The 18270-nt window shown below is 47.4% G+C and overlaps 4 protein-coding genes across 4 annotated transcripts; 3 read left to right on the forward strand and 1 right to left on the reverse strand.

Moving 5' to 3' along the window:
* Nucleotides 1-602: 602 nt before the first annotated feature.
* Nucleotides 603-1995, forward strand: EYB26_008352 (uncharacterized protein; the record flags this gene model as incomplete). Its single annotated transcript, XM_054267607.1, has 2 exons — nt 603-1536; nt 1640-1995. 2 exons carry the CDS (start codon nt 603-605, stop codon nt 1993-1995), a joined length of 1290 nt encoding a protein of 429 aa, XP_054123582.1.
* Nucleotides 1996-2719: 724 nt separating this feature from the next.
* EYB26_008353 (uncharacterized protein) lies at nt 2720-4654 on the forward strand (the record flags this gene model as incomplete). The annotated part of the gene is made up of 4 exons (XM_054267608.1): nt 2720-3134; nt 3191-3735; nt 3797-4296; nt 4360-4654. 4 exons carry the CDS (start codon nt 2720-2722, stop codon nt 4652-4654), a joined length of 1755 nt encoding a protein of 584 aa, XP_054123583.1.
* A 4034-nt stretch (nt 4655-8688) lies between these two features.
* Nucleotides 8689-13802, forward strand: EYB26_008354 (uncharacterized protein; the record flags this gene model as incomplete). The annotated part of the gene is made up of 3 exons (XM_054267609.1): nt 8689-10448; nt 10503-13089; nt 13146-13802. 3 exons carry the CDS (start codon nt 8689-8691, stop codon nt 13800-13802), a joined length of 5004 nt encoding a protein of 1667 aa, XP_054123584.1.
* A 377-nt stretch (nt 13803-14179) lies between these two features.
* On the reverse strand, nt 14180-17043 carry EYB26_008355 (uncharacterized protein; the record flags this gene model as incomplete). Its single annotated transcript, XM_054267610.1, has 5 exons — nt 14180-14917; nt 14994-15276; nt 15347-15764; nt 15840-16911; nt 16987-17043. 5 exons carry the CDS (start codon nt 17041-17043, stop codon nt 14180-14182), a joined length of 2568 nt encoding a protein of 855 aa, XP_054123585.1.
* Between the last annotated feature and the right edge of the window lie 1227 nt (nt 17044-18270).

Below are 18270 nucleotides of genomic sequence, written 5' to 3' on the forward strand. Positions count from 1 at the left end.
AATATTTTGCAGACTGAGTGATTTATGAACTGATAAAATCCCGCTCATCCACCAGACTCAGATATTCGTTATTCCTAAACACCACGAAGGCACAGAATCGAGGGGCCATTCAAGACAATATCAAAGAGATGATGTCCGAACCTAGGTTCACAACGGCCGAAGGTGCGTGACTTAGTACGATCTTGAATGTCCTTATCTAAAGTGGAGAAATATACGGTCGTAGAGATTTGATGGAATCTGCATAGAGAGCCACAAGGCTTAGAAGCTGCTCAACCGGTAGTATAAATTCCGTAAAGCAAGGCCCTATCAAATCATATCTCGATGTAGTCTGAAACCCTGCTCATAGGTTAGTTCACAATGCAGAAATAGAAGCATTGGTGCCTAGATACACGCATGAATGTATGTGATAATCCAATCAGCAATCGCCACAGCACATTCAAAGCCTGGGGTTAAGCGCTGGAGCATATCAACGAGTCCCAAGATTTAGCCTCCTATTCTCCCTCCTCCCCAACTCGAGTGCTTTTTTCTCTTTCTCTTCTTCCCTTTAGAAAATAGTACTTGGACTTTGCGGTTAAGCAGCTTTTGGAATAATGCGATACAACATGGACCGGACAATAACACATGCCATCGACCCAGATGGTGAAGTGATAATAATATTGTGTAATGCAAATGCCCACTTTGCGGAGTGTTACGGTGATCAAGACGCCATCGCCGAGATGCTTGCTCAGGAGGCTACTGTGGAAGAGAAAGACCACGTACAGTCTCAGGTTGAGAGGGCTGATGATGCGGCTGAAGATGGTTGGGGCTCTTCTGTGAAGCAGTCGAAAAAAAGTAAGAAGAATTTGAAAAAGGCAAAAAATAAGTCGAGAAGTTTCGTTCCTATTGAGGCCGACGAACCTGAAGGAGGGCCTGTTGACGAGACCGAACCCGAGCCTGTCGACGTGCCTGTCGACGTGCCTGTTGATGTGCCTGTTGATGTGCCTGTTGATGTGCCTGTTAATGTGCCTGTTGATGTGCCTGTTGACGAGTCTACGCAGAAAACCGACCAATATCAGTCTGAAAATAACGTCTATATCCAAGTATCCGCTAAGCATCTAATGCTTGCATCTCCCGTATTCAAGTCACTGCTCACCGGCCCTTGGAAGGAGAGCGTCACCTTTTCCCAATTGCAAAAAGGCTCCGTCGAAATCACTGCAGAGAGCTGGGATGTCGACGCTTTCTTGATTTTGCTAAGAATCATTCATTGCCAGTTCAATCACATACCCCGCAAGCTGAGTCTCGAAATGCTTGCCAAAATCACAGTCATAGCAGATTACTACGAATGCAAAGAAGTCGTGCGATTTTTCTGCGATATGTGGATCGAGGCCCTCGAGGGAGCATACCCCAAGGAGTATTCTCGGGACCTGATATTGCGGCTTTGGATAGCATGGTTTTTTCAGCACTCTTCTCAGTTTAAAGCAGTGACTTCGATCGCTATGTCGCATAGTGACGGTCTCATCATTAATCTACGACTTCCGATTCCTGACCGAGTCATCGGTAAGTTCCCCATAGCCCCTTTGTTTTTATCTCCCTCTCCCTCTCCCTTCCCCAACCCCCCTCTTTTTTTTATTATTATTTGATTAGCATTAATGAAGTCTAGATAAAATGAACCTGCGTAGACAGGAAGCCATCGAAAACGTCATTTGTCAACTGTATGAGAAACAAGACGCTTTCCTGTATGGTACTCGAGGCTGCTGTTTTGAGTGTAGCTCAATCATGTACGGCGCTCTCTCCAAGAATATGCAGTCCACTGGTCTACTGTCTCCAAAGCCTATAACCCCATTTTTACGCATGAGTTACAATCAGCTTGTGCAGAAGGTGTCGTCGTTCAAGTCACCAACTTGGTACCAGTCGTCCTATAGGCTTCACTCCTGTAATGATGTCCATTTTCTATGCCTTTTTCCTGGGTTGGAACCACTCAACGGCTTTGATCTGCCGGAGCTGATTATGGAGTGAATAAGGAACTTTTTTATTCCGCTTCCCACCAATTTGTTCTTTCAAAGCTCTTGGTTATAATGGAGGCAGCTCCTGCGTTCGTAAGCCTGCCAGTCGCTAGCTCAGGAAAGAGGGCCAAAAGTCCATAGATAGGGTTGAATGAGTCTTTGCCTTGGATCTTGTTTCTTTACGGCTACCAGTTAACTAGTTACGGGATTTATGAGGTATTAATCATCTACTGCTCAGTAACTAACTAGTGCAGGACCTTGGGAATCGATTGTATCACACTTCTCGCTCCGTTCGTGGTTTTTCCCTTATCACCATACATGTATTGTAAATACATATAACTACCGGTACAATATTGTTTTCGGATCAATATTATTCCCACACCACTCTATATTTACTAAAGTATGGGATCTTCTTGGCGTTGTTTTTGAGTTACAATGCAACTTTGAGGCACAAACGACTGTAATGAATATGAGTATTGGCTGTTTAAAGCTAACTCGCGAATCGAAATTCCCACTAGATGTTGAGTAATGATGGTACGAACATATGCCATTTTGTATGTGTATTGAAGGTGGCGGCCGGCCGGCTTGTTTACATGGCCGAACCGCTTACCGATTACGTTACATAAGATTCTATAACCCCGTTTTCGATTTAATCGTCAAACCTCTGCAACTTCAACCAGTATATACGAAAACGTCTATGCACTTCTACAGAGAGGGGTACTGATTGTTTCAGCAATATGCCTTTTTCGAAAAAGAGGCGCATAGTTTTCATATTCACACTATTCAGTGTTCTATTTTGTATATATCTCTACAACGGTTACTCAATATCTACACGGCAGGAGGCGCCGAAAGTAGATCTAAACAAAAATTACTTCTGGGCTCGGCTGCCTGAACGATACCCTGTGCAGGTGCCAGTGCCTGTCCCATCTCCTACTCCGAACAGTATCCCGACGATACAACATGATTTCCCCGCCGAGGAACTGTCTACACGCGCTATACGAGAAGCGCGATTAGATGCAGTCAAGGGAAATTTCACGCATGCCTGGAATGGATACAGAAAATATGCGTGGATGAGTGATGAAGTTGCGCCTATATCTGGTGAAGCGCGTAATCCGTTTGGAGGGTGGGCTGCGACGCTTGTTGATGCGCTAGGTATGTAATCCCCAATCTTTCTATTATGCTCGACTGACGTATACGCGTGTAAAAAGACACGTTGTGGATCATGGGCTTGTATGATGAATTCGACGAAGCCGTTCTTGCCGTCGGAAAACTGGATTTTACGACGTGCTCACTGGAAGAAATCAACGTCTTCGAAACAACGATTAGATACCTAGGCGGGTTCCTAGGCGCTTACGACATTAGCCAAGAGAAATACCCCATTCTTCTCCAAAAGGCAATCGAGATTGGTGAAATGCTCTACAAGGCTTTTGACACCCCGAATCGAATGCCCGTTACACGATGGAAATTCAAGGATGCAAAGGGCCATCTCCCCCAAGCAGCCGGAGAGAAGGTCCTCGCTGCTGAGATTGGGTCTCTGACGTTAGAGTTTACGAGGCTTAGTCAATTGACTAAAGATGCTCGGTGGTTTGATGCAGTTCAGCGGATCATGGATGTGTTTGGTGAGCAGCAGGGGCAGACCAAGGTTCCGGGTCTGTGGCCTGTGATGGTCAGTGCAAAGACTCTAAATTTTCATGAGTTTTCGGGGTTTACGATTGGAGGAATGGCGGATTCGCTTTATGAGTATCTACCCAAGGTCAGTCTTTTCGTCATTTCATCGTCTGACCCCCACCCCCAATCATACTAATGATACATAGCAACATGTCCTCTTAGGGGGAGCCTCGCATCAATACAAGATATTATACCTCGGCGCCCTTGCATCTATGAAACATCACATCTTCTTTCGACCCATGACCAAAGATGGGCAAGACGTGCTCCTACCAGGTGATGTCTCATGGTACGACCACGATGGCGTGGCACGCCCCAGAATCGAGCCAAAGGCTCAACATCTCGGCTGCTTTGCGGGAGGAATGGTTGCCCTAGGAGCAAAAGTGTTTGGGTATCCAGAAGATCTATCTGTGGCTCGCAAGTTGGTGGATGGTTGCATTTGGGGTTATGAGAATGCACCGTTGGGTATAATGCCGGAAATAATACATACAGTTGCTTGTGAAGATCAAAGGGATTGTCCTTGGGATGAATCGAAATGGTATCGTGAGGTTGAAAATACTTTCTCTGAGAATTCGGCGGAAGAGACTATTCTATCCCGACGTCTGGCGCCGGGCGTGTCGAAGATTGATGATGGAAGATATATCTTACGGTAACGCCCCCCTCCCTTTTCTATCCTTCGACAATATACACACAAGCTAACGCGACGCAAAAGACCAGAAGCAATAGAATCAATCTTCATCCTCTACCGCATAACCGGCGACCCAATCTACCCCGAAAAGGCATGGACCATGTTCAACCACATCATCCAACACTCCATTACAGACATTGCGCATGCCGGTCTGAACGACTGCACGGTTCCGAACCCACCGAAACAGGATCGGATGGAGTCCTTTTGGCTTGCAGAGACGTTAAAGTATTTCTACCTGATGTTCTCGGAGCCAGATGTGGTTAGTTTGGATGAGTATGTGTTGAATACGGAGGCGCATCCATTACGGCGACCTGTTTGATTACAATTTTTTTTTATATTTCCGGGTTGCGATTTTGCTGGGGACTGGATTTCGATACGGCTGGCCTGTATTACGATAATCACTGTATTGGTAATTAATTAATGAGATGCAGTAGATACTCCAGCATTAGATTATCAGATATATCCGGATGTTTGCTCTCAGAAGGGAGAGAGACCTGACAATCATTGATTGCAATGACCGAATACGACTGCAACATTCGGCCTGGAAATCAACATACCTACGGCCGCATAAGCAATATTCAACACTTCAATGCTACCTAGGTAGTGTTGTGTCGTGCGTATACTGATCTGGCATGCCTGCCAAGTCAAAGCATAATTAGGGCTAGCTAGGTATGCACATTGCATGGCGATGGGGTTCCGCATAACGTTCCTCCGTGAGAACCACCGCATGACATTTGAGGAGTCATTTGAATCGATTTCTCTTTAACTAACTACGTAGTAGTAGTAGAACATCGCTATTGGGCCTCGTACAGAGGTCGTGTGTTACAGAGCAGTCTAGTGCATAGTTCCCAAGAGTCTACTTGAATCAAGTTCAATGTAGACCCTTGAAAAAGCGTGGGGAAACCGGGTGGGTCGTGTGGCATGTAACAGGTTTATCATGCATCAAACGCAGTCACAGAGTTGCTTGAATTGACATCTGGCATAAATCATGCGTCAATAGACGACGTGGTTATATAAGCAGGGTTACAATATTCAACTAACTAACCAACTAACTATGTACGTAGTAAGTAGTTAACTAGTTAGTTATCCGACATGGTAGACATGCCTGTATGAATATCGGCTGCACCGACCGAACGCCAAGGTTTCGGTACGACACCAGCATGTCCACTGGATTATCAAAGACGGGTGTAATGTTGTTGGATGCGCTTTGACAAATATTTCAGGGAAGTCTCGGAGGTGGTATGGCAGATGAGATACGGATATACGTGTGTGCGACTTAACTCGTAAAACAAAAATAGATTCGTGTGTTGTACAATCGCCCATCTACCAATGTCCGTAAAATGTGAGTATTCTCCCGGTAACTATGTAGTATGTAGTATGTAGTATGTAGTATGTCAGGTATGTCAGATCGATACGGAAGTACGGAGTAGGCAACGTACATATGTGGTTGTGCGTTGCAGGACTGGTGGCCTGCCTGAGGCTGAAGGTGGTGCGTGCGGCCTTCGAGGCTGGGATGTCAAGACAACTTTGCACGGTGCGTACCAAGTTAGTTACTACGTGGTTAGTTAGTTAGTTAACCTGCGTAGTATGGAGTAATGATTAATCGGCTGATGAAAAAAAAAATAAACTTCAAGCCTCAGAATGCGTTCCGGAGTCCAGAATGATCGCATTCGTCCGCTCAGAAAGTCAAGGATGCAATCAATATCCAATTTAAATTCGTGGTGGATCCCCCGACCAGGTGTGGCTGGGCGAGACTCTGTGTTCATCTCCACACGAGCTTAGCATGAACTTTGAGGACGTCTCCGTAATATGGAGTACATTGTGTCACTTTTTCCCGAGGCTGATCGTAGTTCCTTGTCAGGTACGCAGAACAACTTAAAACGCAGCATGACGCAGATATCTAGCGCGCCCTATTTTTGTTTGTAACAAATACTGCATTCCGTATTCACTGTATTATTTAAAGCAATTTAAATATTCCGTACATTGGCCACTGTACCCGAGTTACGGGCAAGGCGTTGTAGCATCCTGGACAATAAGTGGATGGAGAATGATACTGGGGCCGAGGACCCGCACCGCCAGGCAAGTCACTGCCAATCAGCGCCCGTGCCCATCGGCTCGACCGTCCAATAGCGGAGAGCCAAGCGTCCACAGCTGTGACCAGATCGGCTGTGTATTGTTGCTATCTACTCACGTATTCCCGGCCTGAGGAGCCCTTAACTTACCCTGACTGCAGAGTACGTAACTACAGTCTCTGATTGGGACGGTCTTAGTCATGATCAGTCAGCCTTATTCTTGCCCCGACGTCGATTATGCACCGTTGTGTTCTGTTGGGCAGAAGGACTGGATACGAAGCATACTTACGACGCACCCGCACACAACACTCACTCGACGAGCATAAAATGCCGGAGACGATGATCAGGGAAGATCAAATCAATGATCGAATTCTATCTCATAGACCAACACAAATTGAAAAATTTCATGGAACGGGTGGAGTCAGTGGAGTGGGGCTGTGGGGATGGCGGATCCGCCGCTGAAAAAGAAAGGAAAAGAAAGAAAGACAGAAGGGAAGGCAGGAAAGAGGAGCGACCGACCGACCGACCGAGCAGAGCAAGAGAGGAGGCGCGACCGAGAGAACAGAACACCCCAAGGCAGGGAGCGATGAACTACACAACAGCTCCAGGAAACTGCCTTGCATAGAAGAGGGAGATATGCAAAAGGTGAGTTAACATATACGTATAAATTTAGATTACTGTCAACGAGAATTAACTACGTTTCACTAAGCTCCCAAAGAGTGCTCGCGCATTCGATCGAGGGGAAGCGATCGCCGCCCATTTGATGACGACTGGAATAGCGTGCAGTAGTGCGGTGGGGTGGCTTCCGTGTATTCTACGAGTCTGTTTGATAGTGCGTACGTACGTAGAGAGATGCTGATGGAGCGCTCGTCGTGGTCAGAACGGAGTATACGTAGTACGTAGTATCATATTCTATAATTATAGAATACACAGTTTCTATTCTGAACCCATAACTTCATATACTCTGCAAGCCAGGTCTAATAATCGTACCGTAGCTAACCAACAGCACACACGCTAGCTATCGGATCGCAGCGTGTGGATCGACCTGTCACGGACAATCAATCCAATGGCCTACGTATGCCACACTCAGGCTAGCCGCCCACTCTCTCTGGCTTTAGTGCGCCTCCTCTACACCAAACGCAGTGAACGCACCACTGGTAGGATCCGGACCCTCTAGGCAGCCCTGTACTCCATAGTAGTCCATAGTCATACGTTTAGCACTGCTCCGTATTGTAGTGCGTACGGTCAATGCCAAGGCTGATCCAGTGATCAGACTCAACGAGTGATGTGATCATGGTTGGGTCTTGGAAGTGGATCTGCCTGGCCGTTGTCTCTCTCTTTCCCCATCCTCTCGGCCTCTATACGTACCACACTATTTTTCTCACTAACGTCCAGCAAATCATCATGGGTTCGTGATTTGTTGTCCTTTTCTTTTCGATTCTTTTCTTGCTTGTCTGTTTGATGCATGCCTGTTTGCTTTTTGCGGCTCCTCAGCGACCTGTTTTCGTCGTTTGTCGTACGGCGACTCCCATCGTGCTGATTGCTGGAAACCGGCAATATCCACACCGTTATCCACACCATTGAGATCACCAACTCCATCCTTATTATTGTTGTTGTTGGAATTGTTCCCTTTTTTCGGCCCTTTACCTCATTCTCGGTGTGCAACGCCCTCCTGCATCTTTCCCCCTGCACCAGTGAGTGAGTGGCACTTCTTCCCCGGATACCTGCATCGCGCCCTCTGACTGGCCCGCTACGATGCTGCTTCGCCCTAGCCGCTGACCCTCCTTGCGTTGACACTTGTCTGCCAGGAATTTACACACTGCGACTTGATCTCTTGTTGAATCTTCTTTCCTTGACACCTTCTGGAACATCTTCTCGCTGTCCGACAGACAGACAGACAGACAGACGTACCTACCTACCAACCAACCAACCGACCAACCAACGACTATCACAGATTCACGACCCTACGAGCTCCTGCTCTCGCATCACACATGTTCCCGACACCGACTGTTTCCCACGAACCGACCACTTCATGATGCGGTGTCGAAAACGACTCAAAGATCACGCCTGTGGATGAATGATTGAGGAGTGTTAGCCTAGGAAGATTTATCTACTAGTACACTAATCTCATTATCGCCCAAACGAACCCCCTCTTAACCGCCGAATACTCTCACCTAGTGCGACGACAACAACAATCCTTGACCTCGAAAACAATATTGACGGTTTTACATTGGTTGCCGCAGAACCCGTATTGGTTCTGTAAGTGTTGACCACAGGCAACATGCTGCCCACCATGGCTCTCCCGTCGCAATTCCAACCGCACCATCATATGGATCGCCGTCTCGGCTACGACCTAGTTGGGCGTCCTTATGACTTTCATGGCCGCACGAATGCTAATTCCCTTCAACATCGTCCCTTCCTACCACAAGATTTCAGCCGAGACGCCGCCGCGTCTGTACCGAGGTCCCGAAATCAATATCCCCATCCTGTTCAGCGACCGGTTTCTCTCAATCCAGATACGGCTGATACGAGCAAAGTGACAAAGGCAGGTGAACATACGTTGAGGAGGAAGACGCCGAACGGGACTTTGGCCGCAGGCTATGACGGCACTCCTGGCGACAGAGCAATCCAGCCGCCGGCGGCCAAACATATCATAGTTTCATCTCTCGATTCACGACAACACCAATCATCACAGCCCGCTCCCTCGGTCGACAGCTACACATGGCAATCTATGCCTGTTGAACAGGTATCTTCGCTAAACTACCAGAACTTCCCTCCCGCTTTCCAATCGGACTTGGGCCAGAATCACAACAACAGTAACAGCTTTTCCGTCGACCAATATCAATCAGGCGCCGCCACAGGGCCGAGCTGGGTTCGGTCTCTCAACTTGCAGCCGGGTGTCGACTCTGTCCTTCATCAGACACCACCCATACCTCAGTCGCCAGCTTATTACTTGCATAATAGCCCTTCTGTACCTACCGTCTTGCCTGCATCTCTTCAATCTTTTCTGGGCCCAACTGCACCCGTTGGTACTGGTCCGTATGGCCCTTACTGGCCGGATGGTGCCTATATACCATACCGTCCTGCTGCTCAAAGAGATTCTCGTTTCGGTGCTGGCTCGTCTTTCTCACCAGACGGGCACTCTGCCCATCTATTCGACCTACAGACTCCAATACTCAATCAAAATTCATACTCTGTGTCAAACTTTCCTGATTCGGGCTTTTCGTGGAACCAATTACCGTCCACCACCGGCAAGCATGAGGTCCTAATCCAGCAAAATAAATTTCCTCCTCGTCATTCCCATCATCCTTCTTTGGGTAATATCAAAGACCAGCCTCGCAATAATCTGCCCTACCATGTTCGCGCTGCCAGCGGGTTGAATAATGCACCTGTTAGGCCTCATTCGCACACTAACTATAGCATTCCTCCGTCTCTCTCGGATCCTCAATCACGGGCACAAACCGCCGAATTCAAGGAAAAGGTTTTGTCGTGGGCCCATGGTGTATATGTTGATCTTCTAGCAAGTCTTCACCATGCGAGGAAAAACAGCATTTCGAATTCGTCTGGGGACGGAAAATCACAACGAAACCCGAAGCCCGCCATTTTTCCCAAGCCCCCACGGCAACCTGGATTGGATTTCTCTACTCATATCGACATGCCACGTCATAACAGCTACCCTTCGTCTAGATTTGACTTGCCCCCTCATGGCTCGAGTCAAATAAATAATCGACAATTGGACAGGCCCATGCCTGGTCTCATGTTCAATCAACGCGCCCATACGAACCAGCAGCTCAATGATGGCTTCCACACTATCCGCAAATCATCTGGTGCTTCCCTGTCACAATTAACGGGCTCTGTTCCGTCCGAAAGCACAACTATGGCAAGCGCTGCGTCTGCTCTGGAAATGCTATCTCATTTATGCAATGAGAGTAATTGGGAATGGGTTGATGGTATGCTACTTGGTGGCTGTTTGGCATATGGTTTGGGGGATTATCAAAAAGCGACACGTTGGTATTCTAGGATTATTGCTCGAGATGCCAGGTACGTGATTGTTTTTATTTCTTTTTCTACTCCCGCTAAACTTGAAGATAACAGACATGTCGAGGCTATCAGTAATCTCGCCGCAACGTTTCTTGCATTGGATCAAAAAGAAGAGGCACGTCAGCATTGGCTACGTGCCGTCAAATTACGACCTAGCTACTTCGAAGCTGTGGAACATTTAATCAACCTGTTATGCACTAGTCATCGCGGAAGAGAAGCCGTCAACATTATCAAATTCGTCGAAAATAGTCTGCGTGTGCCACGAAATGGCGATTACTTCCGGTCTGATGAGCCTGCAAGCGAAACTGAAAGCGATGCCGAAAGCGCAGGTTCATATGATCGCATGGCTTTTGATTACGACAATGATTTAGATCATGCGCTGGCCATGAAGATCAACCTTAACGACTCTATCTCCGCAGGTTTTGCCTCAAGCGGGTTTGCGATCCCCGGGTCTGATAACGGCAGAATTCTTGCACTTGTCCATGCCAAAGGTAATATGCTTTATGCTCTTGGTGACAATGCAGGTGCCGCCGCTGCTTTTGAGGAGGCTATTTTGATCGCTTCTGGTCGCAGGTGTCGTGGAATCAAGGGTTTGATTAAGCAAATCGTGGACGCTTTCTCCCGTAACGGCTACGGTCGGATTGGCGAAGATGATGCGAGCAGGAATCCCCTTTTACTTCCTCCGGATCGAGCAACTCAAACAGCAACTCTGGTCTTCCCGCCTTACGGATACCCTCCGGGTCTTGAGTATGTCGCTGAGGGTCTAGCAAGGAAAGCTGCCATTTCGACTACTAGTAATTCGCTGCTTTCCCTAGCCAAGATTTATCAAGATGGCATGTCGAGTATATCTACAAGTGGTGTTTCGAAGACAACCACACCCGGTGTTCGAGATATATTGGCTTTGTACTATCTTTCCCTGTCTCTCCAGCCTAGTCCATCTACCGCGAACAATGTCGGCATTCTTCTTGCCAGTATTCAGCACAATGGACCAGCAAAGATGCGACATCGCAGCATTTCTGGCAAGACAGCTATGCCGGAGATACCCGGTGTTGCTCCCGATAGTGGTATTGCGCTTGCTTTGTCATATTATTCGTATGGCTTGACCCTCGACCCGAAACATGCACATCTATACACGAACTTAGGCAGCTTGTGGAAGGATATTGGCCAACTCCACGCGGCTATTCGCATGTACGAACTGGCCGTCCAATACGACGGAAACTTCGACATCGCCCTCGCCAATCTCGCCAACGCTGTCAAAGATGCCGGTCGCATCAACGATGCCATCGTCTACTACAAAAGAGCAGTCAAAGTCAACCCGGATTTTGCTGAAGCTGTCTGTGGTCTGGCAAATGCGCTTAATTCTGTCTGTAACTGGACCGGTCGCGGTGGTGTCGTCAATGGATTTGGCTTTAGTGACCAGGTCCATGTTGATGATAAAGGACTACCTCGGGATGTTGACAGCGTACAGGTTGGCTTTGGATGGATGAAGCGCGTGGTCGACATTGTCGATAAGCAATTGAAGGACGGAGAGACATGGGGTCGTGGCACGCTCACGTCCGCGGTGGTCGAACAATTGTGTGCCCAGGTATCATCCATGTCGCAGTATAATAGCAATGCACGGAAATTGATATCATTGCTACAATCGTGGGCTGGCCAGAAGTGGGAAGGTTCAAGGATTGTCAGGCTCGTGGAGCGTATTATACGTTCTATTACTTGGCAGTGGTACCAGGATCTTCATGTTCATGGCAAGGAATATCCACCGTCTAGGTACAGGCGTCCTCAATTACCAGCTGGTCTATCAGCACCCAACGCTCCGACGGTGCTTCCTTTCCACACCTTCACTTGTCCTCTTTCTGCGAAGCAAATTCGGCATATTTCACAGCGTAATGGCCTACGAATTTCTAGTGCTACACTCCGCTCAACCTGGCTCCCACAAACGGTGTACCCGCCACCAAAACCGCCACAACCCTATTTAAAAGTTGGATACGTCTCATCAGACTTCAATAACCATCCTCTAGCGCACCTTATGCAGTCTGTTTTTGGATTTCATAATCCTAATCGCGTCAAGGCCTACTGTTACGCAACAACCGCTAGTGACAACTCTACACATCGCCAGCAAATAGAACGTGAATCGCCGCAGTTTCATGATGCAAGTAGCTGGCCAGTTGATCGATTAGTAAAGCAGATTGTTAGCGATGGAATCCATATTTTGGTCAATCTCAATGGATATACTAGAGGTGCGCGGAACGAAGTCTTTGCTGCCCGTCCAGCTCCGATACAAATGTCATTCATGGGGTTCGCTGGTACATTAGGAGCCGAGTGGTGCGATTACATTCTCGCGGATGAACTGTCTATTCCGCGTGACACATTGAGCCCCGGAAGACGAGACTACCGTATTGAAGATCGTATATTTGAAGAGGATCATGCGGAAGAAATGGAGAATTGGATGTACGGCGAAAGAATTGTTTATACTCGAGCGACATTTTTCTGCTGTGATCACCGACAAAGCGCGCCGGACAGTGACGCTCCACATATTAGTTGGGACAGAGAACAAGAGAGACGCTGGAAAATGAGAAAGGAGCTTTTCCCGACCCTTCCAGACGATGCCATCATTCTTGGAAATTTCAATCAGCTCTACAAGGTATTTACCCAGGCACAACATCCACATTCAAATGAAGTGAGACTGACACGTTTTAGATTGAACCGACAACGTTCCGTACATGGCTTCGCATTCTCTCAGACATTCCAAAGGCTGTTCTATGGCTTTTGCGGTTTCCCGAACTTGGCGAGCAAAATCTTAAAGATTGTGCTGTCCAGTGGGCAAATGAGGAAATCGCGTCGCGAATTATCTTTACGGATGTTGCACCTAAACAAGCGCACATTGCGCGGGCACAGGTGGTTGATTTGTTTTTGGACACCCCCGAATGCAATGCGCACACGACAGCAGCAGATATACTATGGAGCGGCACACCGATGCTCACATTTCCGCGATACAAATACAAAATGTGCTCTCGCATGGCATCAAGTATCTTGAGTAGTGCTTTGCCAGACACGGAAGCTGGTCGACAAGCTCGCAACGAGCTTGTGGCTATCTCCGATGAGGACTACCGCGCAAAAGCGAGTCGTCTTTGTCGCGACTTGCGATATCATCCTGCTGGGGTTGAAACGACGGGCGGCCACTCAAGAGTCGGCCACTGCACAGGCCGTCTAGTCGAATTACGTCGAATGTTGTTTACGCACCGGTGGCAAAGCAGATTATTTGACACGAGGCGTTGGGTTAGCGATTTGGAAAATGCATATGAAAAGGTTTGGGGTGCTTGGGTCAAGGGCGAAGAGGGTGATATTTGGTTGTAACCTTTTTTTTTTTCTTGCTTCATTTTGTGTCTTGTCATATACCCATGGGTTTATGTTTTTTTTTTTTTTTTTTTCTTCTTTTTTCATGACTACTTATTTGCTTCTTTTTTTTCTCTCTTATTCCCCTTGGCGTATTTATTCTTGTATTTATGGATGTCATGTATTTCATATGTATGGGTCAGGCGATCATCTGTATAGCCATATTATTTCACACGATTTTCTTGCACACATAAACGGATGTGCAAAGGCATTTTTCATTCTATATCTACATGCATTTTTCTAGAAACGGAGGCAAAAAAATTTTCGTATACATTGACATTTCTCGAGTGAAGATATGTCAACGGTGGTCATCGAAGAAATGGGGGTATCACGACATTTTAACTATAATTCAACAACGATTCCTGCGCCCAATCAAAACTGTCGAGCCATGTCATAAAGTCTAGGGGAAGGAAATTGTCGTTTGTATGGTAGGAACCGTCGGCTCCGACACTGGGTGCGAGTCCCTCGGGATGAGTGGATGTATAGGATGCTGGAATTGACGCTTCTTCTTGCATTATTACAGACTGCTGGTGCTGGTGCTGGTTTTGTTGTTCTTGTTGTTGGGTGTCTGGTGTTATCTCTTGCTGCTGGAGATGAGTAGCAGAACTAACGGGGAAATGCTCGGTTGAAGGAGCCAAAGGAGCAGAAGGAGAAGAAGGCGACGCATAACGCAGCACAGACGGATCCTGGACAACCTCATTCTGCTTCTGCTTCTGCTGTTGCTGCTGGTGTTGTTTTTGCTGTGGCTGCTGTTGTGACTTCTCACGATGACCATGATGACGAACGGATTGGTGCTGTGTCTCATCACAGTCATCACCGGACAAAACTCGATCCAATATATTCCTTATAGCGTCCAATCCCCTCCTAGCGATTCCGTAGTTGCCGTCTCGGATGTGTAGTGCTGTTTCGAGCAGAGAGGCAAATACGCTTAGGTTCTGGATGACTTCGGAGCGGGGGAATGGTGTTGTTGCGCTGGTGCTGGTATTAGAGGGCATGGGTGGGCGATGTTTTCGTTGAGAGCGTTGGAGGAGTTCCTGCGCTAAGACGCCTGCACATGGGAGGCCGATGTAGCAGAGCTAGACGGTAGGTCAGCCATAGTCCTTCATGTAACAGGAAGAAGAAGAAGAAGAAGAAGAAGGGAAGAAAACGTACATCCCAGGAAGACCGGAAACTGGTCAACATCGACGGCGCCCGAGCCGAAACCCACGACACCAACGTACTCAACATTTTCCGCGCGGCCTGTATCAGCTTATCCTTGTGTTCACCAGTCCTTTTAATCAGGACAGAATACAGGATGAAATCATTGTGTAGGAATTCGAGATTGAGGATCTCGAGAAGATAGGCGTGGGAATCATTTGAGAAGTGGATATTTGGTCGCCATTCTAGTTTTGAGGGGAGAGATTGGCGCATTTGGTCGTGTTCAGCGCAGGTGGCTCTGATTTGTTTCATGGTCAGATCTTGGATTTGATGAATGGGTTGTTGGTTGGAGGAGGGGGAAGACTTACGAAACTCTTTGCTCCAAATCATCAGAATGCGGAGAAAGTGATAATGCAAGAACCTTCTCTCGGATAATGGCAAGCATGACGTTGACTCTTGCTCGAGTCCCTGAATTAACGATTTCTTCCAGATTCCAGCCATCAGATCCAATGTGTTGAGCGAGATCATCTTTTTCCTCCGAAATCATGCAGATTGTCTCGTATGAAAGATCTAACGGGTACTGTATATCGCAATATTGATAGGCGATGCGAGGAGGCCGTCCTAGTAACGTGGCCAGTTGCTTGTCCAGAGCGAATCCGGCTGACATAGCACGCTTACGGATTTCAATTAGAAACAAGGGAACAGATGGGTCTGGCTTTGGACGGTGCAAGCCTAGAGCAAAGATTATTGTTGATAGATCTCCCAGTTTCCGCCAGGGTCTGTAGTCTACACCAAGTAGTACCCATTAGCCCCAGTCTGCCTAAATTCCGTCAAGACCCAAGGGTCAATGATGCGACTTACCGCTATCTCCGTGCACTTCACCAAGCAAGATAGTCTGCTGCAACAGAAGCCAGACGAGAGGATCACTCAACGTGCCCACACTATCACAAAACCCCAGACAAATCTCCGTAACCTCAACAGTCAGTTTGCGTAGTTTATGCACATCAATAATCGACCCATCATCCGATCGAAGAGACTCATGATCTTCGGGAATCATGAGCGCCGCAACGCCAACCCACGAAAACACCACGCCAATCATTTCCCATCTGGCGGCTATCGACGAGAAATACTCCGCAATCGTCATCTTTGCATGCGTAACGATAGGCTTGGAGCTGTTCTCAAACAATCGCTCAGACCAAGCGAGGAGCTTTGCTTGAGATAGTTTACTGCCTTGTCGCCATTGTTGGCGTAGCGCAAAGACTCCGGCGAGGGCTTCATTCACCAATTTCTTACCGAAGACCCAGGGATCCATGATTGTGAATCTGTGTTGAATGAGGTCCTGATACAGCAACAAGTCTTCTAGAAGGACGAGGATTCTCGCCCCGCACTCGATTTGGTCTGCATCTGCGGTTGTGGATTCCGAATCGATGGCCATGCTTGTTTCAGCGGGAGGCGACTCCGTATATGGCGATGACTGCGACGGGGTAGGAGGGTATGTAGAAGCCGAAGCAGTTGCGGGACTGCGAATACTACTACTTTCATTGGGCTCATCAAACGCCGCCCAGAAGCTAGAAGGACCCAAAAATCCAGTTGAAAAAATTGATTTTCTGAACCGCGCCGTCTCGCTGCTCCCACTATCAGCAGGTACAGCTGCCTCTCCTGGATCTGTCTGGTCTGTCACCTGACGCTTATTAGGGGGTGAATGTTGTTGATCTACGGCAGGAACACGATAACGTTGCAAAAAATTGGTTGAGGTTATTCCCCTCTCCGTCAAGAGGGTAGGTTCTCGTTTCCTTTTCTTCTTCAGCTCCGACTTCTTAACTGTCGGTCGAGGTTGTGTCATGGGCGCTGGATGGTAGATACATGTACTTTCTTGCCCTCTCTGAATGCATCGACCACAGATGGGCGTTGCATGGTCACAACGCAGCTTTGCCTAGCCCTAAGTCAATAAATTTCTAAACTTTATATACTTTTCGGAGCCGGAGTTGAAAGAACGAAAATACGGTACCTTGCGACAAGGCTCGCAGGACGAGAGTTGACCATTACGCCGCTTTGTGGTCGACATGTCTATCTGTATTCATTTATTGATGGAAATCGACTTGATTTCTTTATTTTGTGTTTTTTTTTTTACCCCGAGATGGTTGAAATTGGGACGAAGAGACAAACACTCATCTTGAATAGGGCTGATGTTGCGTTCGGAGTTGGGAGATTGTGCGTCTGAACGCCGAAGTCCATGCGGGCGCGGAGCTCGAAATTAAAGTCGAGACGATAACTGTGAAGTACTCCGAAGTCCTCCGTTTCATCACTTGCGAAGATTAACAATTTAACTCTACTCTTTAATATATTATGATGGTCAGGCAGCCTTTGATTTTGTTTGTTTTTGAATCTTCAACCATTCTATGAGAAGCGATGAATATACTTCTGCCATAACTCTACTCCGTACACCTCCAACTTCTACCGAGAAGGTACCGGCGCCAAGTCCGGGGTCATGACATTTACATAGTACATAGTACAGAATAACTGGAACAGAGAACTTCGAGATGTGACTCTATGAATGAGACTCTCCCCGCGCCAAAGCTTCGATTATTCGAATATTCCTGGAATGGGCGGCACTCACCGACTCACTAAACCAACGGATCCATACCGGCGTGCATCTCAGCCATTGGCCGCAGATGATATATACAAGGACAAAATGTCTTAGAGTTTATTTTACTACGTACTAGCTCGCCGCCAACAAGACATGTCTCAAGTACCGACATCATCACATCGACAGCCAAGCAATGACAAGCACCAAATAACTACAACCTTGTTGCCAAGATTGTTAGCCTCCTTGGCTTGCACTTAATCCAGCCATTGTCTTATCTCCCAACGGAGTTAGTGGTCGGTCCCGTCGTGATAATCGAATGGCGTCAAACTATTGATTGCGCCGCATGAGAAAAAAAAAAAAAAAAAAAAAATATGAAAAGCCATGTCTCGGACAATCTAATTCCAGGCTAATCACTTGCTATCTACAAAATGATGTCTACTAACTCAGATACTACGTAAATAAACACTTTCACTAGCCTAGCTGTAGCTATGACCTCGCTAACTTGCCACATACGAACGTGCTGGCTAACCAGGCTCACAATAGGTGTGGTATCACATCGATGTCCGGATATGGGCAAGCCCAAATTTGGTCACGCTGAGTGAATGTGTCACGACTAAAAATGATCCACGAAAATATTTATAATTTATCGTCGCCCGCATGCGAGTGTCCCCGGGGCTTCTCTTTTTATTTCTCCGATAAGAATTC

This window comes from Talaromyces marneffei, chromosome 6, assembly GCF_009556855.1.
Source record: "Talaromyces marneffei chromosome 6, complete sequence".
NCBI lineage: Eukaryota > Fungi > Ascomycota > Eurotiomycetes > Eurotiales > Trichocomaceae > Talaromyces > Talaromyces marneffei.